This window comes from Cyclopterus lumpus, chromosome 7 (genome assembly GCF_009769545.1).
Source record: "Cyclopterus lumpus isolate fCycLum1 chromosome 7, fCycLum1.pri, whole genome shotgun sequence".
In the NCBI taxonomy this organism is placed as follows: domain Eukaryota; kingdom Metazoa; phylum Chordata; class Actinopteri; order Perciformes; family Cyclopteridae; genus Cyclopterus; species Cyclopterus lumpus.
Window position 1 is genome coordinate 12,404,683 of NC_046972.1, and position 24,321 is coordinate 12,429,003.

The 24,321-nt window shown below is 40.8% G+C and overlaps 3 protein-coding genes across 6 annotated transcripts; 1 reads left to right on the forward strand and 2 right to left on the reverse strand.

Annotated features, from left to right (window-relative positions):
• Positions 1-2,209: 2,209 nt before the first annotated feature.
• mipa (major intrinsic protein of lens fiber a) lies at positions 2,210-3,568 on the reverse strand. Its single transcript, XM_034537059.1, has 4 exons — positions 3,209-3,568; positions 2,709-2,873; positions 2,503-2,583; positions 2,210-2,395 (listed from the first exon to the last, which is right to left on the reverse strand). Exons 1-4 carry the CDS (start codon positions 3,566-3,568, stop codon positions 2,210-2,212), a joined length of 792 nt encoding a protein of 263 aa, XP_034392950.1.
• Positions 3,569-6,553: 2,985 nt separating this feature from the next.
• Positions 6,554-10,758, reverse strand: ptges3a (prostaglandin E synthase 3a (cytosolic)). The gene is made up of 8 exons (XM_034536763.1): positions 10,570-10,758; positions 8,830-8,943; positions 8,558-8,627; positions 8,359-8,457; positions 7,999-8,088; positions 7,845-7,901; positions 7,505-7,532; positions 6,554-7,151 (listed from the first exon to the last, which is right to left on the reverse strand). Coding segments are annotated over exons 1-8 (480 nt in total). The 5' UTR covers positions 10,572-10,758; the 3' UTR covers positions 6,554-7,131.
• dtx3 (deltex E3 ubiquitin ligase 3) lies at positions 10,200-24,217 on the forward strand. Of its 4 annotated transcripts, XM_034536760.1 has the most exons (5): positions 16,453-16,980; positions 17,175-17,215; positions 17,898-18,700; positions 21,575-21,792; positions 22,025-24,217. In XM_034536760.1, the coding sequence occupies exons 2-5, from the start codon at positions 17,203-17,205 to the stop codon at positions 22,098-22,100; spliced, it is 1,110 nt and encodes a 369-aa protein (XP_034392651.1). In that variant the 5' UTR covers positions 16,453-16,980; positions 17,175-17,202; the 3' UTR covers positions 22,101-24,217. The 4 variants fall into 4 exon arrangements, with proteins under 4 accessions (XP_034392653.1, XP_034392651.1, XP_034392650.1 ...); XM_034536762.1 differs by lacking the exons at positions 16,453-16,980; positions 17,175-17,215 and adding an exon at positions 10,200-10,414; XM_034536759.1 differs by having other exon boundaries at positions 16,454-17,215.
• The last annotated feature ends 104 nt before the right edge of the window (positions 24,218-24,321 follow it).

A 24,321-nucleotide genomic window follows, 5' to 3' on the forward strand; every position in this document is an offset into this window, starting at 1 on the left:
AGAAAAGAGACAAAGAAATGATTGGAAACATAAGAATTTTCAGATTTTTTTTGACATAAAAATAATAAATCAATGGCATTGTGATCGGGAACATATGTCTTGTACCATAAAGGCTGTCCATTGAAAGAAAGCATATTGGTGTATAGCGTAAATGGCATTACTTCCATAATCCATCAGCCAAAGAGGAGACATTGCATAACTAGCATATAATATTTCCTATCCATTCAGTTTCAACAATCATAAAATGATTTTAAAAAAAGAAAGAAAACTTTACACTGTACATCACAAAGCTTTTCCATTAGAACACAAATTCTAATTTCAACATGTCACTAAAATGTAAATTCTACTCAACCACTGCCAGGGAAATCACACTGAAAAAAAGGTTATGTCGAGGAAGCAGAAAGAGAATCAGCTTACATGTCTGGTTCAAGAACTGCTCTAGAGAAATCTTTTGAAATGCTAACTTATCTCAGTGCCCCGTCCCCGTCCTTCCATCCCAGCAGCTTTAGATGTCCCCTCATTAGAGCAGAACTAAACGACTGCCTCGTAAAAAAAGGGAGGAGGTAGGGTGAATGAAGGAGGGATGGAAGAGAGAGGGGACGCCAGGCTAATGTAGAACTTCAAAGTTTATTATCTCTTGTTTAGATTGTATGAAAAAAAAAAGGTGTACATTTATCACCCTGTACAAACACACTAAACCTCACGGTGACCTTCTCTCTTCTCCCAAATATCAGAGAGGGGCTTGTCCAATAAAACTTCCAAAGAGCCACCCAGCTCAGCGCAGAAGAGAAGGCACCAGGTGTTTGCCAACACCAGCAACAAGCCACCACACCTCATGCACTTTCATTTCTAACTTCGAGTTGATGTTACAAAGACCCTTCAGTCGTGTCAAACAACACAATTCAACTAGAAAACGCTTGTTCCTCATGACAGCTTGTCAGGTTTGCTTTCTTTGTTTTTCCATGGCAGACACGCAAAACTAAAAGCAAACCAACTATCACACACCTGTACATGAATCTGTGATAAGCGCTGCTCTAAAAGCAAAGCTCATGTCAGAAAAGTAATTTAAAATGTAACCCAACACAAATACTGTATAAGTTGTCTAAACTGCAGAAAAACAGTTTTGGTGGCAAATATACCATTTCAAGTGTCTGCAATTGTAACTTCAATGAAGACTGAGCTCAGAAATGAGCAGATAGTTTTGTGTTTATTTTAATATGAATATGAATGTGTGTGCTTCACTATATGACACACCATCTCTAAACTGAATGAATTTGGCTTTACGATTTGACCCGAAGGCATACATTATTTTCATCTGATATAAAACAGGGATCACTCTAAACTTAGAGTCTGTTGAACTTTTGCAGTACCAGTAAGGGTGTGGAAAAGGCCACATCTGTTTGTATGATTAATAAAAAGTAATGATACAGTTAAAGGATTGTGGCAATGAAAAGAGAAAAAATAAAATGATGAATTAAAACAAGCACACATGCATACACATGCACAGAGACATGCATGCACACCCACTCTCTGTCTCACACAAATACACACATTCAACAAAAAAAAAAAAAGAATGTGAGCCAAATAAATATTGGTAAAATACAATACGGACATGTAATTTACCCAAGTTCATTAAACAAAACTAAACAAAGGGCGAGATCACACCGGATCAAAATGGAAAAGCATGCAGAAGTCCACTGCTCTACTGTAGTTTCACTCCTAGCGGACTACAAATTAGGAAGAAAAACAGAAAGATAGAGAAAGTGAAAGAAAGATAGCGAGAGAGGCCCCTGTCCTGAGCAGTTATAGCCACCTGGTCAGCCAGGAGTGACTGACTCCCCACACCGCAGGGTACAGGGTGCTTCCTTCAGGGGCAAGTCTTCTTCTAACCCTCCATCTTTATCCTGCAGTCTAAGGGGGAGGAAGAGGAGGTGGAGGAGGAGGAGGAGGAGGAGGAAGGTTGGGTAGAAGTGAAATCAGGCGAGATGGTCGGGGCTCTGGGTTCCCCTTCCCTGTAATTCGGTTAGTCCAGTTCTGGATGCAGATCAAGGATAGCAAATGTGTTTGGAATCTGTGTTAGCATGTGTGGATGCGGGGAGGAGGTATGAGCACAGAAAGGCCGGGTTGTTTGAGGATGGACCGGGAACTGAGGGTGCAGATTGAGGGGTGGGGGGTGGGGACATCAGAAAGCCAATCTTCTTCTTCAGGCTTATAGGGCCTGTGTCTTGAGCTCGATCGGCTCTCCCCTGGTCTCCTGCTGGCCCTCAGCCTCTGGGGTCCGGATGCCCTTCAGTGTGGCGAGCCTCTCAGAGAGGCCGCGCACACGGGGGAACAGTATGAAGTCGTACAGCAGAGCGCCCATGGCACCACCAATCATGGGTCCCACCCAGTACACCTGCCAGAAACAGAAAAGACAAAGGGCGTTAAAGTTTCAAGAAGTCGCCTTACTATGGTTTGCAAGACTTTGAAGTGTCACAAGATTCACAGATCTGATCATCTTACCCAGTGGTTGACAAAATTCCTGACCAGGACAGCAGGGGCGAAGGACCTTGCTGGGTTCATTCCTGCTCCAGTGTAGTACATCTATGTGAAATACACAGAGTAGATCAGGGTTAAGACTGTAAATGTGTAGATGTGACAAGACACTATGGTGAGGATTTCGAATGGCCCCAGTGAGCCGTTTCAGATTTCCCCCAGTTAGTTTTTACCCCGAGAAGATGCCCCATGAGCACAGAGAAACCAATGGCAAGGGCAGCAGAGCCCAGGCGTCCATTGCGCCTCTCATCAGTCACAGCAAAGATGCAGACGACCAGCTGCAGGGTGAGGAAGACTTCCATGGTGGTGGCCATGCCCAGGCTGATGCCTGGCTGCAGCTGAAAGATGGAAGACAGATGAAATTCACGATGTGAGTGCATAAATTAAAAACACACATTGACATGATTTTAGATTTTGTCTCACAAAATTAAATTTGAATGTAAGTTTTTCTTAAACATATTGGGATTTTTGCAGTGAATCACCTTTCTGAATGTAAAACTTGTCATGTTTAATATTTACATTTCTTTTCAAACCAGAATTGGCAACTTTGTTCGATGTACATTGTGTAATTTATAGTTGATTATCTGAATATTCAACAACCAGTGTATTTAGTATACAGGAGTCAGAGCCAGTCACCTTACTTCTAGTATTGTATGTAGTATTCCAGTCTTACCGTGTTGAGGGCTAGGTTTCCTCTCATGTTGGTGGGCGTGACCCCATACAGCACGGCAGCACCAGCCAGTGCTCCAAGACACTGGGCCATGATGTAGAAGAAAGCACGGAACAGAGACATCTGGGAGCCAATCAGGTAGGCAAATGTAACAGCTGGGTTGATGTGTCCTCCACTGATGTGGCCAATGGACTGGATCAGGGTGGCAGCCGCCAGCCCAAAGCAAAAGGCAACATGGAGAACATTGTGGGGCCCGGTGGTCCAGCGGAGGGCTGCCCCCAGCCCAAAGAATACAAAGAACATGGTACCATAGAACTCGGCAAACACAGCCCGCCAGAAGGACATGGACCTGAACTCCCACATGGTGGCAAAAGGTCAAAAAGCAACTTCTACACAATGGAGGGATAAAAAGTCAACAAAAATGAGATGCTGTTTCTCCACAATAAATGATTGTGTTTAAAAAAAAAAAATGTTAAGCACAAAGGTGATGATAAAAAAAATTGCTCTCAAACAGAAAATACCTCGCTATAGCTAAATGCAACAACACCTAAACTGCTCAACATATAACTCTCATGCAACTGTGAACAATCTGCTGCTCTGAATTTGGATTTCTGTCATAGAGAGCTCCTGAGTGGAGCAATAGGCCAGTCTCTGTGCATCTATGTGCCAACCCCACTGGTTGTTAGTCGAAGAACATGGATAGACAAACGTTAAGCATGTCCTGCAGACATTCAGCCTCTTTACCAGAGCATGGGGAGCTCAGAGGCCTTTTTATAACACCCTAGGGGCCACAGCAGCCACGCTGGGTCCAGGGGAGGGGCCAACAAACAATACTACAAATCAAAACCAAATAATTTAACCCTTCGCCTGCCTTGACCGGCCTCCGTCTGCTCATTGTAGAAATTACTCAAAATCTAGATTAATGGAAGTTTAAAAGATCCAGAAATAATCAAACTGGTGATTGATAATAACTTTAACTTGTTCATGTAGAAAAGCTCTCCATATACTGCAGTTTTACTGCATAGTACTTTTGAAATCATGACTTGAGGTTGAAGGACAAGGAGCGAAGTAAACAAAATGTATAATACTTTGGAACATCTTTTATTTCCTTGCTTTCAAGTCTGGTTTTACTGGACGAGGTGGAGATCTTGTACCACTAACAGTTTGGTTGAAGCATTCATACAAACACATTTATCTTTCATAACAGCACTGGTTGATGAGCTACCTTGAGAAAAGTGGGAAGTGGGCTTGTGCCAGGAAGAGCCTGAGTGCTGGTATGGAGTGCAGTGGGAGTATGGCTTGAATTCCACAACATTTGAAATCTTACAAGCACAGAATAATGTCATTATACTGTCCAACTTTTACTATTTTTTATAAATCATTCACTCTAATCAAAGCTGTGATTACCAAAGCACGAGCAATGTCTCCACTTGTGCTCTGAATTGGTACAAATGAGATCTGTGGCAGCAGAACTGATTAGGCACAGTTTTACTTTGTGTGTGTGTGTGATGGCGGGTTTGGAGGCTCGGGTCGGATAAAGCGGTGGAAAATCCACAGTTGGAGAGGAAGAGGGGAGAGCAGGCCTAGCATTGAGCTTCTGCACTGGAGCATCATGCTGACCAGGGCAGCCAGAGGGACGGCCACAGCCCTCTGAAAGGATTATGCTGAGCTCACTGCTTTTCTCCTTTCATGCATAGAGACAAAACGCTGGCAGTAACAGTTTCTGCTGGTTTCTATGATCTGTGTGTCTTGCCATCACTGTTGAATCTGTGAGCTCCCTTGTCCATGGGCCAGAGTGGCTATATATTTATTTGCCTCTACACTCACTCTCCAGAGAGTTGTGTTGGATGAAGAATGTACAAATATAGCAAGCAGACACTTTTATCCCTCTAAATATGTAGGTCACTTTGGAAGTTGTGATTTCTCGCATTCATTTCACAGCAGCCTGACGTTTGGGTGTTTTTTAAAAAATCTAAAAAAACATGGTGAGCAAAATGTACCACCATCATATGATGAACAATAATGGTTGTTGCTGGAGAATAAAACACTTTTTAGATATCAGTGTTTATACTGTTGTCCTGATTCTGACAGTTTATTAGTTTGCCAGTTGGTGCACCTCTATTGTGAGGGGTATTATGTCCCTCTCATGACTCCCCCTGTCAGTGGTAAGCCACCTTTTGTTAAATTAAGCCCACAGTTTAATTTTAGGGGAGGATGTTAAAAAGTTGCTTGCATTGTATTTTCCTGTTCCCTGGGTCAGACTGCTGACACTCACATAATAACATGCAGCCTCTAAACATCTCACACCAGAGGCTCTGGCCTGCACTCACCACACAGTGGTGAGACCAGGTATTGCAGGGCACGAGATGAAGGATTCACACATGAAGAATTAACAACTTAAAAGGTGCTGTATAAAAATCCCCAGCAGGGGATATTCTTCCTTCAAATTATCCATTTATATAACAACCTTTCATAACTTTCTTATTTACATGAATAATCTATGGCCTTTACAGACTGATAATTTGTCTTAATACTAGATCCAATGAGCATCACAGAAATGGGAAGTGGCATCTTTGCTATTTATTTGCAAGGGAAGTATGTACTGCAGTTGCTATGTCCCATACAACAGGAACACCAACAAAGGAAATCTATAGCTTTTCAGGAAGGAATTTCAGGCTTCCATTTTCTTTCTCAGTATAAAAGTATAGATGGGAATCCCCTGAAAAACCCCATGAAGTTAGAGTGAAGTGAGAGCATTAGCACTACACAGTGGTAACAGAGTAACACTTCACATTTCACAGGAATTGGTCTAGGGATGGGTGTTTTTAAAGTCTGTCATAATTCATAGGTGCATTATGTCAATTTAAAGAGCTATCTATAATGGTGTTAATGTGTAATTTCCCCCCTTTCTATCCTGCGCTGGAAAGAGATTCCTTCCTGAACATGTTTCAATGTAGGAGATGAGACTAAATCTATTCAACCAAAGTTAATATATGGGGATTTAGCAGGCTGAGATAGACAGGTGGGTATTTTACAACATTTAGTCTTTTTGGAAAGAAATTCCCAGCTCAGCAAAGAAGCACTTTGAATGGGAACCGATGGATGATTTTGTCAGACCACATTCCAACAACAATAATAAATAATAATAAATCCTCCCTTAGTGAAAACTTAACTTCATTGAGTTGCATCAATACTTTACTTTCAAGGCTTTACATTCAACAGACTGAGAGATTATTTAAAATGTGTACCCAATTGTACCTGCTACAATGTTTTGTACACTGGCACCTATGTAAAGGTATGGTTGTATGCTAAGTTTGTACCACTTCACCATAATATCAAAACCAGCTGTACATTATAAGCATAGGTTTATTTTAAATGTTGAAATGTTAAAACAAATCAAATCATTGTTAAATATTTGCAGATGTTGGCATACATTAGAAAATCCATTTCAAGCAGATCTCCTGACTTTTAAATACATAAATAACAAACAAAATAAGTGCATTTTTTAATACAAACATTAAAAGGGGACAATGTTAAGTAAATAATTAAACTTTTTGGGAAAATAGGCATTTTGAGTTTTTTTCTTCATTAGAAATCCCAATTTTCAAAACATAAACTGACATTGCAAAAAACAAAAACAAAGAGAGAAGGGGTAAGACATCAGCACATCCCATTACAGTCATTTAAGCCAATGAACACAAACATTTTCATTTGAACTGAATTGTCCATGCAGAACAGACAACAGCAAAGCACAGCATTGTATGTCGCTATGGATCTCGGTGCATGTCTGAATTCAACAGTCACTCCCTGGACGGGGTTTGCTTTGGAAACTGGAGATGAGGTCTCTTCTCCAACATGGCTGCCCAACTCATGTCTAATCGATTTTAACACACTTTATTTACTGCTTAGGTGGCCTCCATGTTCATTTACTCAAGGTTGGGCATTTCTGAAAGAAAGACAACATTAAAAATTGGACTTTTGTGAGAATGTGGTTAGATTTAAACCTAAGAGTTCACTTTTTAATAGTACATTGTATAGGTTTCTTCACACATCCTTCAGTCATATTCGTATGAACTTAGCACTGCCTAGTATCACATCCTCCCCCCACGGGATCTAGTGACTACTGATTACAAATTATCAGAATCAGAAACATTTATTGCCAAGTATGTTGGACATACAAGGAATTTGTCTTGATGGGTGGATAACATTGGACAATAAGACAAATAAACACAGTGCAAGAAATATGAATTTGTTCAATTTACAATAGAATATGGCCAACTCTTTTAGAATAGTACTTACGTTCATTGTCACGGTCTGCTGAATCATGCTGCAAAAGAAAGCAGAAACTAGAGTTACCACCTCGCCGTAATCCTCCGCAAACTAGTCATGTTGCAGTTTACATCCATGTCTGTCCAAAATGCAATCACTTCATCATTTTATGGCAAAAACACATTAGTGGCGTCACAACAACCTTGACCTTTGACCACCAACATTTAATCAGTTCAACCTTGCATGCAGTGGACTTTTGTGCCGCATTTGAAATAAAACATTCCTTCCAGCAGTGGCTGAGATATCGTGTGAACCTGAAAACATAAAGCCTCCGGCAACAGCTGTTGCCAGTGGAAGGATAAGATCATACCTCTTCTCCGGCACCATCTAAATCAGACACATCATCCCTTCCAATTGTGTTCATCATCTGGGGAAATGCACAGGTAACAAATATCAATGTATCAGCACTTCAGTATTTGGATACATTTGGATACCTTACCATTGTGAATGTTCAATATGCTTACCTCTGAGAATTTGTCAAAACTTGACAAGTCCTCATCCGAGTCATCCTCCCAGTCCTTCCAATTATTGAAGTCCAAACTTAGCCAGTTACACTGAGAGAAGATAGATCATTTTTTAAGAAATGCAATATTTAACAGTTTGTTACAGCTGTTTTCTCATGTTGATATTAACCTAGCTGTTCAGTTGGGAGGCATGTCATCACCATTCTTGGAACTAATAATGTTCATGCTTTTAATCCTATGTACCAGGACTAGGCAGTCAGATGCAAGTTGTATTAATATATATTATAAATAAATCAGCTTAAATTGTCAATATCTGGATTGCACAAGTTTTTTTAATGTTTTATAAAGAATGAAAATTACCTTTGTCTTGTCTTTAGTAAGTCGCGGCCATGATTTCCCAGCCTCTGCTTTTCGTATACATAACAATACAGACCGGTCAGTGCGTCTGTGTTTTGAGCCCTAAGTGGAACAAAGAGAGTTTGATGAAAGCTTTAAAGGAATAAAACATGAAGTAAAAATGTGGTAGAACTGCAATTATGTCTACAGATGACAAATATACTTTGGGGTTAATCTCCCCGAAAAGGTCCACTGTATTCTGTTGTTTGATATGATCTGTTCCACTGACACAGCTGTAAGGTAAAAAGAAAAGATGCAGTGATATATCCTTCACACCTGCCAACAATTTGTGTTGTAATCATACTGTTCATACACTAAACAACAGAGGTGATCCCAAAGTGCATCTTAACGCTCACATTTTCTTTGAGATGAATCTGGGAAGGATAAGAAATTTTCAGGAACATTACCATTTTACGTAATATTAATGCAACTTACCCAAAAACAAATTTAGACCTGTCGAAATTTACTTTCACATGTTTACTGTCCTCCACGCAGAACTCTACAAAAACAGAGTCTCGTCTGTCATACCACTTGGCTGTTGCAGGCTGCCTAATGACAGAGAGTAGAAAGAGGTAATAAGGACATTAATACAATCCAACGTCTCCTATGCTTCATTCTAATCTGACATACTAAGTAACCAAGAGTGAAGAGCATCCCGTTTATTAATATAAGTTGGGCATGCCATTTTCACAGCAGTGGGGGGGAGGGCTTATCTGGTGGCCCACGTGTGTGGGTGCAGTATATGTAAGATCACGTTGTAACATGGGCTGCACGGTGGTGTAGTGGCTAGCACTGTCGCCTCACAGCAAGAGGGCTGCGGGTTCGATTCCCGGTCGGAGCGGTCCTTCTGTGTGGAGTTTGCATGTTCTCCCCGTGGCAGCGTGGGTTCTCTCCGGGCTCTCCCACAGTCCAAAGACATGCTGCAGGTTAATTGATCTCTAAATTGCCCATAGGTGTGAATGTGAGAGTGAATGGTTGTATGTCCCTACATGTGCCCTCGATGGACTGGCGGCCTGTCCAGGGTGTCCCCTGCCTTCGCCCTATGTCAGCTGGGATAGGCTCCAGCACCCCCGCGACCCTAATGAGGATAAGTGGTATTGAAAATGGATGGATGGATGGACGTTGAAAAGTGTACACTCATTCATCCAGCAGGAGAACCTCTCTAGTGTTCTTCACATCTTTACCCCACAGCAAAAGGCCTGGCGTTTCCTGTTTCTTCGAAAAGGCCCTTAAATTAAAAAGGTGAACCTGCTAATATTACATAACACATAGTAATATTGTCCGTGTAACAGAGCAAATATTAGATGAGCATGCTGAAAGGGAAAGTACACTGTATAGTTATGTAACGTTACACCAGTGAGGAGAACAATATGTAACTGGATGATGGCAACATGTGTTATGTATCTCGCTGACACAAGTGTACATTGGCGTCAGCTTATATTAGTTTAAGTGAAATCTTCCGAGCTGATGATGACCGACATTGACGGTACCCTTGTGTCGCTTGACATTAGCCTGTTAGCTCACAATAAAAGCCCGTAACGTCTACTCTTAATTAGTTAACGTTAAGTAGTAACTATAGCCGTCAAAAAAGTTGTGGAGTAAAAAAAGTACAATAATTGCCACAGGACGTATAAAGTGTTAGTAAGGTAGGTGAAGGGACATAATTCAAGACACGTTTCTCATTCAATAGTCTTTGCTAATTATTCCTACGTTTTGTTTCACCCTGTTCCGTTCCATCTTTAAAAATGCTGTTGGGCAGTTTCCAGTGCTGTTGAACAACATAATTATGTCAACAAGCGCTTGAGCAACGTTTACTCTTCGAAGATGTAGCTGGCCACGATTGGCTGGTTTGACGCTTGTAGTGTGAACATGATTTCTCTAAAGCCCGTAACGTCTATGCAAAGGAGGTAAACTAGTGTCATCTTGTGGGACATCGTGGTGCACCTGTAGACTAGACTGAGGGGAACACAGTTGACGGGTGACTGAACAATGTGCTACGTCTTCCACTCCTGACAGCCGTGTAAGTATGAACCGCTGCGGCTAACTAGCACGTTGAGCTAAGTTAGCTTATGCTGCCGGTTAACACACTACGAAGACTTTGAAGACTTTGTCCGGTCAGAGCTGAAGACAGCTCTGACCGGACACGACTAACTTCATAGCAAACCCAAGACTTACATCTCCACTGTTTCTGCTACTAAATTCCCTCGTCGTTCCCCGATATAGATACGTGTTATAAAGCTGTGCTGCCCGGCAAACAAAAAGAAAAAGAGAAGTGACACCTAAATAGTGACCTCTCGTTCAGCATAGACCCGTTGGTGTCTGACCAAACATCGCGTGATTTTAATTCTCGTGACGTGATTTCACCCGCCTGTACCGGGTGTGTGCACGGGCGTACGCCACAGGCCGAAGACGTCAGAGACAATTCTAGAAAGAAAGTGAGCTGCCTGTCATCCAGAGCGGCACAAAAGCGCCACCAACAGTCTCGGCCCTTCAGAGACAGTGGGGAAACTCACACCATCTGATGATTAAGAAGGTGACTACCTGATAGTTGTACGAATACAGTCATACATGTATTTAATTATGTCTATACGTGTTTAATAGCAGGCTTCCTTGAGTCTTTTAATCTGATCTGTGTTGTGTTGGTGCAAATCAGAGCCACACTGCGGAGCATTGAAATGTATAAAAAAGTATTATGAGAAAAATGCACTCATCAACGTGCTACTCAATGCAGATAAATGGCCATTATACCCGACTATTATATATTATTGGATCATTACACGGTCAAGGGGGAACTCATTGTATCTATTTAGTATTGAGTGGTATAGCAATGCATCATATGTCTTGCCTGTACAATCTTAATATGTTAACGTTAAGTAGTAACTATAGCTGTCAAAAAGGTTGTGGAGTAGAACAAGTACAATACTTGCCCCTGGAAGTATAACGTGTTAGTAAGGCAGGTGAAGGGACATAATTCAAGAAACGTTTCTCATCCAATAGTCTTTGCTAATTAGTGCCTATGTTTTGTTTCACCCTGTTCCGTTCCATCTTTAAAAAATGCTGTTGGGCAGTTTCCAGTGCTGTTGAACAACATAATTATGTCAACAAGCGCTTGAGCAACGTTTACTCTTCGAAGATGTAGCTGGCCACGATTGGCCGGTTTGACGCTTGTAGTGTGAACATCATGAAGAGAAAATAAATGAGGGGACAGGTTCAGAGTTGCTGCAGGTCACCAATCCCCCTCAAAAAGATTCTGCTGACTTAGCAAATAGTGCGTACATTGACAGTATCATGGACACAGCAGTGGGCAATTCAGCCTTTGGAGACAATGAAAAGAACATAAGACTTTGGCTTATAGTTAATTTCTCAACAGAGATTGCACATGCATTGGTGGAAGCCAATTCATCTCCTTTCACAGCTCGCTTCCCATCCGGCTTATCAACAGATGCCGCTTTCTCACTCTTAGCCATGAAGCTAAAACTTAGCGATATTAGTTTAGGTCCCCCGTAGGAGTGGAGGTTGTCAGATGCACCTGCTGTCATGGTGTTTGACTTCAAGAAAGACATGGACACTGACGGATGACTTTAAAACGATCAGGCTCACTTTGGGAGCTTCTTCAAACAGTTGGACATGGACGAGAGAGAAGATTGTCTGAGATGCATGTGTCACCAATATGAGGCTTGGCAGCTGTCGATGGAGCCAGTGAACAATAGCAAGAAGGCAGGAGAATAGAGAGCAGCTAGAATAACAATGTTGGGGAGTTTCTACACAACCAATAATGTCAGAGAGGATAGGATGAAAATATCAGAAATAATAGATAGATACTTTATTCATCCCCAGGAGGATTTATTTTGTAGCAGCAACACACAAGGTTACAATATATACAATACAATACAATAAAATAGCAGAGCAAGACATTTTAAATTTAAGAAAATTAAATAATAAAGAAAATGAAAAAAATGCAAAGTACATCCAGTGTATATAAGTGAGTATAAAGTGAAAGCGGTGCGAGGGTTATTGATGTTGATTCAATTTGAGGAGTATCTGTCCAGGTGTGATTTAATATAAAGTCTTATAGCAGTTGGCAGGAATGATCTCCTGTGTCTGTCCTTGTGACTGTCCCTGCAGTAGGTGGTGGAGAGGGTGGTCCGGGTTATCCAATATGGACAATCATTTTTTTAGTGTCCTCCTCTCCACCACCTGTTCCGGATAGTCTTGTTTGCAGCAAACAGGCGTTTGGCACATTATACATACGGAGAATGGTTTAGGAGATAGGTATTGGTCACTGGTGACAAAGAAATCCATCTTTCTTTCCCCCCTCTGACCACCGTGTACCGTTCAAGGGGTGGAGCAAAACAATGGCAGGCCTTATGGCGGAGGAAAGAAAGACATTTTAGAGATGAGAGGCTAAAAGTAGTTGGAGTTTTTGTTGGCAAGAAATGCTATAGTTAGAGCGCACAGTATAACTGCTCAGTCACAATTTCAGCTCATATAGAGGAGGGGACATGGAGCCCAGAGAAGAGCCAAATACACGTTTTCAAGCTTAGAAGCCATCCATCCATCCATCCATTTTCAATACCGCTTATCCTCATAAGGGTCGCGGGGGCGCTGGAGCCTATCCCAGCTGACATAGGGACACCCTGGACAGGCCGCCAGTCCATCGAGGGCACATGTAGGGACATACAACCATTCACTCTCACATTCACACCTATGGGACATTTAGAGATCAATTAACCTGCAGCATGTCTTTGGACTGTGGGAGGAAGCCAGAGAGCCCGGAGAGAACCCACGCTGCCACGGGGAGAACATGCAAACTCCACACAGAAGGACCGCTCCGACCGGGAATTGAACCCGCAGCCCTCTTGCTGTGAGGCGACAGTGCTAGCCACTACACCACCGTGCAGCCCGCTTAGAAGCCATGTCACCTATTAATATTTAATCCTTCTAAAACTGGGTATATAACCGTTGGTAAAGAAAACCTTAACAGCATAAATGTAAAGAACAATATTTCTGTAATTAATCTCAAAGTTTAAGTTGTATATCAACATTATCTACCTTATAATGTAATAATATTATATATTATTCCTCCAGATACAGTAGGTGTACAGTATAGTTGTTTTATTTCCATCAAAAGATTCAATACCTTAAAGCCACTGAAGACAGAAACTTAACAATGAACTCTCATGAATTTGTCATCATAAAAGAAAATACACATCAGTGAAACTTTAACTTAACCTCCAGGAGCTTTCTGCAGCTACAATGTGATTTTAATGGGGAACTGCTGTCTTTTCTATCAGTCACGAGCCATAGTTTGGATGCATTATTGTGTTAAAACCTATTTTCCTTCTGTGGTCAAGTTGACACAACTCTCCCCACTGGCCTGGTTGTAATGACACCATGTATAAAGTTTGTCAAGCATACTGTTGAAATTATGGCTGTGGGAAAGAAACAGTTTATAGCTTTGGATAGCATAACTGCAAACAAAAGAAAATTGTTATTATAACTGATTTTACGTTGCGCTTTTCGGTGATACACATAAATTCATATCAAACTAAAAACAAAAGAAATACAAATTTACTAATTACCAATAAATTACAATAGCCAACATTTGATGATTACAATATTTGCATCTATTTGCAGAGAAGGAAAACATAAGGAAACCCCTCAATTTCCCAGCCTTTCAAGAAAATAGCAGAACACCCACCTAACATAGAATACATATTATTTCTATAGGACTGGGCAACTCTTTGCTTTACAAGGTTTCATTTGTGCACCTTTCCTTCAGCAAACAGACACGTTGATGTCAGCAAACAGCACGCACAAATCTGAGAGCTGCTCCATATACAATGAATAATTTAACAGCCCTTGGGGCATTATGACCGCAGCCACGGGTCTGATTCACAGCTGGATGTCCTACATTCATCTTATGTAATACCTTTAAAAAAAGGCCTATAATCGGTCACTAATTCAGTTTTAATGGACTGACTCCAAATAGTGTCATGCTATGACGCATCCTTTGCTCTGATCTCCAGCTCAGGGATGTGGTTGTCTGTGTATGAAGATATTTACTTTATCTACCAACATTAATAGAATAGCACATGAATAATGTCTTTTAGGGTGTATATGGCTGCAATGAAAGAAGTGCTGTCAGAAAAATGAAGCGAAAAGTAAGATAACCTCAAATTAACTCCAATCACAATAAATTGCATTCAGATGTTATGTTTTTAGTTAATGTAGCCAACTACAGCAAGTAAATGAAGGGTTCAACAGGGGAAATTACTCAAATGCCTCAGCAGTTTCAATCTATAATGTTTATATGATGAGTGAAACCCCCAGATATTAACGGGAAGACGTTTAGCTGAATGCCAAGTTGTATTCAAATGAAATTAAGAATCCGTCAAATGAATTAGGAAATGTGTTTTGGGAAATTGTGTGAAATATATTGCATGATGTTGCTGGCCTAAAGCTCCTATAGCAGCATGATCCAACGTCTATGGACCTTGACAGCCAGGGCCAACTGGCACCTCCTAAATCTAACCGCAGACCAAAATAGAAGGAGAGTCTGATCTTAGCATGGGTTCACTGAAAGCCTTGCAGGTACATTTTGCTCTAGCTGGAGACCGTTAGGGATTTCTAAAATAGTTGGATGCTGCTGTGTGAGCAATGTTTTTTAATTAGAAGAGGAAAAAATAATCAACACTTAAGACACCTAAAACAAGAATAACAAGAAATCACTGATTTCTACAGGATTAATAAAGGCATACTCATTACAGACATGAATGAGGCTTTAGACATTCTTGCGATCATTAGGTGTGAAATATTGTCATGAAGTACGTTCTTTGGAAATGTATTGCATTAGTAGATCTGTGAATGAGTTTAAGACAAAGAACATGTCTCTTGACATATGAGCTCTCTTTACAACCACTGTCTCATGTTGGAGGGAAACTTTGGTGTACAGCCCTGCATTAGGGGAAAAGCAGCGTGACGAAGACTGCTGATTTAGGGTCAGTCTCTGCATTTCCCATATTTTATTTGGACAGCCCACCCAAATTAATTTACTCCCTGCCTAAATTATTATTTGTACTTTTGTCTATATTATGTTCTCTTTTCAAAAGTATGTATACATAATTTGAGTAGACGGTATACTCATTGTTGATTGAGAGATCTTCTGGATAGACTTTCCCAATATTGGAAACAAAACAATAACTTGGATTGCAAAACAAGTGAAACAAAAATATGTTATAGTCCAATGTATTGATTACAACATCTCGTAGGTGCTAATATTCTGCTTTTCTAAATGTTATTCTGAATGCATTATAGGTCTTCCTGATTCTTGGTTGAACATAATAGGATACCATAAGAAAACTTACTGTATAAGACTGTCTGGCGTTAAGATTGATGTTTAATAGACTCAGTGATCAGTTAAATGATAATCAACGACAAGAATCTCTTCAACCTGTGCTATTCCGTCATAGATGGATAGATGGATTAATAGATGGAATACTTTATCAATTCCAATGGGATATTGTAAGAATGTCAGATGGATAATGAAACAAAAGAAACAAGGACTTGTGAAGGTAGGTAAGAATCAAAACCCATGAATAATAGATAATCAACTGGAATAAAATAAACCGAGAATGTAAATGAAAAGCTTGGACAAACTCAACATGTAGCCTATTGAGTGTAAAATGAACAATAGGGTATATATATATATATATATATATATATATATATATATATATATATATATATATATATATATATATATATATATATACATACATATATATATATATATATATATATATATATATATTTGTAATATGTGTGCTTGAATAAAAAAAGCTTAAAGCCAAACAATATATTCTGTCAAAAGTGTCAACAATTACATAATTGCTTTCAATAAATCGGTGTACCCTGAGAGACAGCTTCATTTGCATTATAACTGAACGAGTGGGTATCCCCTCGATGGCGCGTGGGCTGGACTGTATGGAGCGTTGCGTTATCAATAAAGCTGTTAATCACGACAGAAGTATGATTCACTCACAGCGTGCAGAAGAGAAACACACAAACCACCATTTGTCAGCCAATCGTGGCAGCTTAGTGACGAACTTCCTGGTTACACTTTCTCGTAGGTCCCAGTCCCCTTATTAATGGGTAGGCTGTGCTCGCTCCTGCACAGTCAACAGGGAGGACGCGGTCTGCAGGCGGAGAGACAGACTCAACATGAGAAGAAGGAGCACATTGTCGGCCTGGGGAAAGCTGTCACACAGCTAGCGTGGTCGGAGCCAGATAAGAAGCGTACCTCCAAATGCTATTTACTCTGTGTTCCGCCTAGCCTAGGACGTACGAGGCAGGCACACACAGGCGAGACTGGGGACGGGGTGTAGGATTTGGATGGCATTTGAGAACCAAAAGAGACATGAGCTGGGAATACGTTTGGATATCATGTCTTGACTACAGGCGACTTATTATCCGCGGATAAACTGCAGCGGCACGTCAGAAATAAAGGCCTCCTCTGATGGAGCACTGTGCTCTCTAATCCAGACAGAAACCTCCCCGACGGGCAGTGACGAGCTACGGCAAAGGGTGAGGTAGCGAAGTAATCAGCGGGGAAACCACTTCGCGAAATGTTGACGCGAAATGTACCAAAGTCTGAGCTAATGTTGCGAAATCGCTGAATTCCCTTTTTGCTCCCGCGGAGTCAAAATATCGGCGAGCAGCTGTGATGACGTTTGTTCCCGTCCTTCAGTTTGTCTTCCTCTCCTCTTTCTGTTCAACAGGACGCTTTATTCACAATTGAAGGGATTTATGGGATCACAAGGTAATATTTCACCCGAGAGAAGTGTCTCCGTTGTGTTTGCATGTGGCTGTCGGTGGACTTTCGTGTTTTCCGAGGATGACGGGTTTAGTTTCCTTTGTTTAAAGTCTGAATCTCTGAACAGCTGATACGTCCTCAGCGATGCCGCGATACTGCCTGTTGTATATGTATCTGACTGCAGCCACCGCAAAGAGCTGCTCATGTCGGGCTGTTGGATTTACTTTGTCATGCACAGATACACTTCCAACCAAAGTGTGTGTGTGTGTGTGTGGAGATGACCATATAGAACTAGGAGTTTGAATCTGTGTATGGGCGAATCAGTATGTATGTATTATTCATTATATATATATATATATATATATATATATATATATATATATATATATATATATATATATATATATATATATATATATATATATAATGTGCATTGCCTGAGCTATGCGCACGTAGAAAAGAAAAAGTAAAGCCACCACATAATCTGAAACAAAAACACTCCTGTATAGCTACAGCTGAGCAAAAGATGGCATTATTCCTCTCAATGCATTTGAAAATGGCAATTGGGATTAGGGTAAAGCAACTTCTCTAACTTGATTTCCATAAACACAAGTGCAAATGATGTTTGTTTGAATATGGTTGTTAATACAATAATGTGCTGATGACTCTTGTTTGCCTCTCCATACAGTTTCCTCTGATGAGATGAGTGTGCGTGCTGGCCAGGGCAGTGATGAGGTGCTGGTTTCACAAGCGGTGTGGGATTACCTGGCTGCAGCTGGGCGGCCTTGGCTCATTGACTTCCAGCACAAGCAGGGGATGAGTGCTGGTATCATTAGGCGAGGGGAGAGGGGGGGCTGCTGCGCCGTGAGGCTGCAGCCGGTGGAGGGCTCCAGGAACGGTGGAGCTGGTGTGATGGATGGACCCATCTCTAGCGAGACACGGAAAGCTTTCATTGACTTATGCCGCTGCGCCCGCAAAGAAATGAGCAAACAGGACGGGGGACCCAAGAGGAAGAGGGCTCTGCTACCCTGTGTGGGAGTCCTGGAGCCAAACGGAGAGGGGAGCCTGCTTCAGCCTCCACCTCCCCAGCCTCGGCCTTCCCAGAGACAGCAGCAGAGGTTCAGGAAGCCTGCTGATGAGGAGGCCTGCGCCATGCTCCACGAGGCAGCCCAGAGGAAGGACATGGACTCCAGCTTGGCTTCCCATAATGAGGCAGAGGACAACAGTACTTGTTCAATCTGCATTGGGGACATAGTGGAGAAGACTACTTTGGAGAGGTGTGGCCATTCATTCTGTCGCTCTTGTCTGGATCAAGCCTTTAAGGTGAAGAAAGCGTGTCCCGTGTGTCGGCTAGTGTACGGACAGCTCATTGGGAACCAGCCTGCCAATGGTACAATGATCGTAGAGCGAGATTCTGATCTGGAGCTTCCTGGCCATGAAGGCAATGGGTGCATCTGCATCATCTACAGCTTCCCTCCTGGCCTACAGGCGGTGAGTAGACTAGGAACATATACAGATGCAGACTGCAAGTGACACTCATTGTTACTGGGATAACAATCAAACAGAACTTAGTAGTTTTGGATGAATAATACAAATTATAAAAGATTGTCAAATATAAAAAATCCATTGAATATAGAAAAACATTCAGGCACAAGTCATAAATTGGAATAAAATATAATTAATTGTACTTCTTTAGTCCAATCATGTATAGTATTACTACATTAAACAGAGATATTTTTAAAGGCTCTGGCCCTCTCCGATTGACTGTGCAACAACTAAATACAACTTGAAGATACAATTTCTGATCCAATTGTAAACAAAATAGGCAACTCAAAATGCATGACCTAACTAACTGAGTTAGCCGGATAATTTTCAGGATAAGATTACATAAATCAGGCTTTTCGGTTCGCCAAAGCAAGTTTGGAAAAATCACCATAGCAACACATCCAAAAACATGAACCTGTTTCAGCTCAGGCTAACTTAAATTAGCTGGATAAGCTTGCAGCTCCCGTCCTCAGACATCCCATTGATGAAGGAGTGATATTAGTTAGATTAACGTCTTTTATAGGGAGAGAGTTCTTCAAGATCGCCAAGGTCCGTTATCACGTCATGATGACTTCCTATACGAGCGCTATCGATTCTGCCCACAAGGAATCATTTATTTACAGACCTTCTCAAGCCATCAAATCGCTCTCTGGCCCAAACGAGGCAGATTTTATCAATCGAAAAGGCTTTCACAGCATTAATGTGCAGGTACTTATGACATCGTTTTCCTCAAATTACATTGCTATACAAACGATCATATGTCTTTGACAATAGGGGTCATGGACCTTGCAATTGCCTGCTGTAGGGTAATCACGTAGTGTACAATACCCACGTAGTGTACAATACTCATGTAGTGCACAATACACATGTACTGTACAACATCCATGTACTGTACAACACCCATGACATCTTAGATGATCTGTGACTCCACCTGCCTCATAACAAATGTTGAGGCCAAATGGCCGGGCTCCAGAATATTGTAGAAAATGATTACGGTGACTCATGAGAAGAATAGAGAGAATCACACACAATTTCTTTTCACTGCTTCAATTGATTGAATTTCTGATTATGAATAATACATCCATACATACTGATCCGCCCATACACAGATTCGCACACACATATTCAAACTCCTAGTTCTATATGGTCATCTCCACATACGTGTGTGTGTATGTGTATGTGTGTGTATATATATATATATATATATATAGTACATGATACATACATCTATTAATTCGTATCAATTAGATACTCTTTGGGCTTGTGTTTATCTACTTATTCTGAAAGAGTTGAGATAATTATTTTAGATCTCATTGGATGATGCATTCCATTAAGCAGACTGCCAGCAGGCAAATTGAAAGAAATATAATCGGATAGATTGGGGCGACTTAAAATTAGCCAATACATTTTCCCAACACTTATGCTGCGTTCACACCAAAAGCGTTGCGAGTAGATTCCATGCAAAGTCAATGCACAGACGAATGGATGCAAATAAAGTTATCGAGACGTAGTCGGTGAAAGTCACGAGCTGTGTGAGCCTACGGGTGATGTTATGTATAAACATATGATATTAATGTTATGAACCCAGACACAAGGGCGTTTGATGTTCCGAAGTTTGTGGGATTTCCATAACAAGTATAAAGCAGAAATAGTGGTTATTTTTTCCATGGTGGATGGCGGAAATTATAACAGTTTCCACGGAGTAAAGCCACAGAGATAAGCCCCGCCCCCTCTCCAGCGCGAATGAATAAACCACAAATAGTCAGGCGCGTAAACTCACACGAGTAAAGCGTTGAGAATATTTGTGTGAACGCAGCATTACCCTTGTCGTGGTGGCAATTGTGCTGTTAGAAAATCATGGATTCGGTGATCGACGCTTCCCTTGTTTGAAGTAGGACGGGTACGTGCAACTATCGTGAATACTGACGTCTGGTTCGAATTAACGAGATTGTTTGTGCACGGATCAGCCTTTGAGAAACGGAGATAGCCTGATTTCAATCATCGTGTTAATTTAAGATGACTAATAGGACATTTGATCGACTTCGTTGAACCACGTACGAGGAATGAGGCCCAGAACTAGCTGTCACTCTCAAATTGATTGACAGATCTTTGAATGCAGGGAAGGACACTAGACAATGACACCATTGTTTTACAATGCTTTTGTGTTTACATCAGTATTCATTATTTTGTAATGACAGTAAAACAAGCCTGTATCTGCAATTATGAGTTAGCAAGCACAAAATGCATCCCATCTTTTATTACTACAACAAACTCATAAAATATTTATTGAATGCATCTCAAATTCAAAAGGTAAACATGAAGGATTGGGCCTTTTGGAAGCCTCTGAACACTGACACAGGTGTTTTCAGTTATGGTGGTTGATTTAATCCTGCTCAGCTTGAAGGTTAACCGGAGCTCAGATTAACTGGAAACACCTGTGTGGGTGTTCAGAGATTTAAGGAAGCAAGGTGTTGACCCATGTTTTTATTATTGCATCTTCCATTACTTTTTGTCAATTTACTTGATCCTACATGTCCCATAATGGAATTAATGGTATCTTTTCTTTAGTCCCTGCCTGGTAAATGCCATTTTTCACTCCATGACTCCAGTTTATAATCCAGGTTTCCTGTTATAACATTTGTCATCCAGACCGAGATAACCCCTGATGACATCAGCATTGTATTTCTTGTCTTTTCAACGCTCCTCCCCAAGAAGACTTGTTTTTACAGGCTTTCCCCTGAGACATACTGTAAAATGAGTTCCCCGTTCCCATGAAATAGATTAAGATTTTAACCAGATCCTGTTTTAACTCCTTAACAGCCAGAACACCCCAACCCAGGTGTTCGGTACTCAGGAACAGACCGCGTGGCCTACCTCCCTGGCGGCCCTGAGGGGGACCGTGTGCTGGGACTGCTGCGACGGGCCTTTGAACAGCGCCTTATCTTCACCATCGGTACCTCCATGACTACGGGCATACAAAATGTCATCACCTGGAATGACATTCACCACAAGACCTCAATATGGGGCGGGCCCCGCTGGTATGTATGGCCTTTTTAGCTGGAGGCAAATGGCCAGGGAGTCTTGATTTATTAGCTTCAACAACTTCCCTAACATATGTGGTAGCTTAGAGAATGGCTCAGGAAAGACTGACCCTTGTAATTCAAATGCCTGACAAGGAAATGCTATCAGTTGATGTCCTTGACTAGATGGCACTAGTGCTGCCTGAGCTCATACAGATGCAGTGATGGCTTTTTTTATTTCTCTTGACAGTTTTGGCTACCCAGACCCCACTTACCTTGTGCGAGTGACAGAGGAGCTCAGAGAAAAAGGCATCACGGCAGACTGACAGCAGCGCAATGACCCTTTTCAAGACTTTGTAGGACTTTCCGAGTGTCCTTGCAGTGGACATGACTCGGCTCCAGGTTGTGCTCCGAGTCCCTTAAGGGATGGCTGAAGACGAGGCCCTTGGCAGACAGGCGTCTACTGCTGCAGCAGAGCCCACTTCACTCTACTACTTGTTCCTCTGTTTGTTCAGTTTTCCTGCATAGCTCAGCTTATTCCCGTGCTACATGTGGAAGAAAATACTTTGAGTGCAGTTCATTCTTGTATTACACAATCCTCTCTACCTGTCACTGTTGGCAACAGGGCCTATATCTGATGCACTTATTTAGGAGCATCGTGTTGCAGTTTATGGTACTTGTATATTATTTAGAACATTTAAGTTATATCTTATAAAGAGTTATATTAACGTTTATTTCTATTTTGGGGATTACTTTTATACAAGTTTTATCTCCCCAGTAACGTTTAAGTAAGTCTCTAATTTGATTTCTAATGACCTGTTGTAAGAATATTATTTGGGTTATATGACAAAATAGTTTCAGTAGAAAGTATTAATTTTCTAAGTTATTGCAATCTAAAGCACTCGCAGGCACTTTTGTAAGGGAGTTTTTATTTAATTTTTTTCCCTCAGTGAAGTCCGTCATGGTTTTTGGTTCCTCCGTGTGGAAGAGCCCTCGAAGCAAACGGGTTCATGCAGCTATCAGCTATTAGCTTGGTGGCTACAAGTTGATGTCAATTGCTTGGAACTCTTCTTTTGCGTGCAATCTTTTTTTTTTGTTCCTCCATGTTACCTAAATAGGAAGAATGTTAAACTATGGCTCACTGCAGCACTTTTTTTACATGCATTAAGATGGGTTTTATTTCTTTCATTCATTGGTCAGTCCTGTTATTTTAAGTTGTCTCCCAGGTGTTGAGCCCATTACCTCAGTTGTTGGTAAGGAGCTCATCTAATTACCAGATTTATGACGATGTCAAATATAAAAGGGCATATAGACCCCCTAAACCAAATCAAAGGCACAAAAGCTCTTTAAATATCTATGCCTCTGTCCCTGTCAAACTTTGAGATTTACCTACTAATGTTCTCATTTAAAATGAGGTAACTGTTGTGATTTTGTATCTAAATGGATAATCTATGATACACATTGAAAAAAATAACTAAAGAAAATGTTGTAGGAACAATTTATCTGATTTAGGTTGGGGTGTTGATCTCATTTGTTGTGCCTTTTCTTATATTCACTTTTGATAAAAATCAAGCATGATGTTATTAATGAATGGTAAGCAGTTTGGACATATTTCGGTGTTATTTCATAGCTAAACGACATTATATTTATGTAGCTGTACTATCTGGCTTTAAGTACAAATACTACACAGTTCATGAAAATATGTATTAAATTTACTTCTTCATAAACCATTCTCTAGTCCAAATGCTGAAACCCCCTCAGACTGACAAAGCTGTATGTGTGAAAGTGCTTTGCTAAGTGCAGTAACCTGCTTGGCGAGTGGGACATTTGTCCTTAATTTGAGTGTCGAGAGCCATACATTAAATACCCTTTTTATTATGTTGTCATCCTCTTTGTATTTTAGTTAGGGACCAACTAGAATATTTTTGGGACACAGGATTGTAGTTCACTAAAGCTACTGTGCAAACATTTCTATGCATTACATGTCGGAGGAGGAGCCAGGAGAACGAATAGTTTGAGAGATTTCACATACACAAATTGATTGTCAAGGAAAAGTTGGAGTTTTGCTTTTTCTAATTGTGTTGATTCGTACTTTGTTGATATTCCGAATAATGTGCTTTACATTTTAATACTTGAATAAAAAGTTATGTTTTGGTTTGTGTTGGATATTCAATGTAGGTCCTGAATAAACCAGGTATCCATAAGCAACTGAATATCACACTTGTGTCCATTTGGAATGAGTTGGGGTTGTCGCCTCTAATCAAGATTTGATCGGCGCTGCTTTCCATTGGTATCAAAGATCCTTCGTTCAAGATACATAACTCTGCAAATGCACTTAGTGCCATCTAGTGGATCATGATTGCAAAGTGAACAGAACTCCGTACTCTTGCACTGTATCCTCAATTTGTACATTATTTCGCACGATACCTTAACAAATGAGTAATGTAGGCTATATTTGATTACACGTTTGAGGTATAGTCATGAATATTAATAGATACACTTTCGAGTGAAGAGTTGTATCACTTTAAATCATTAAGAATGATTACA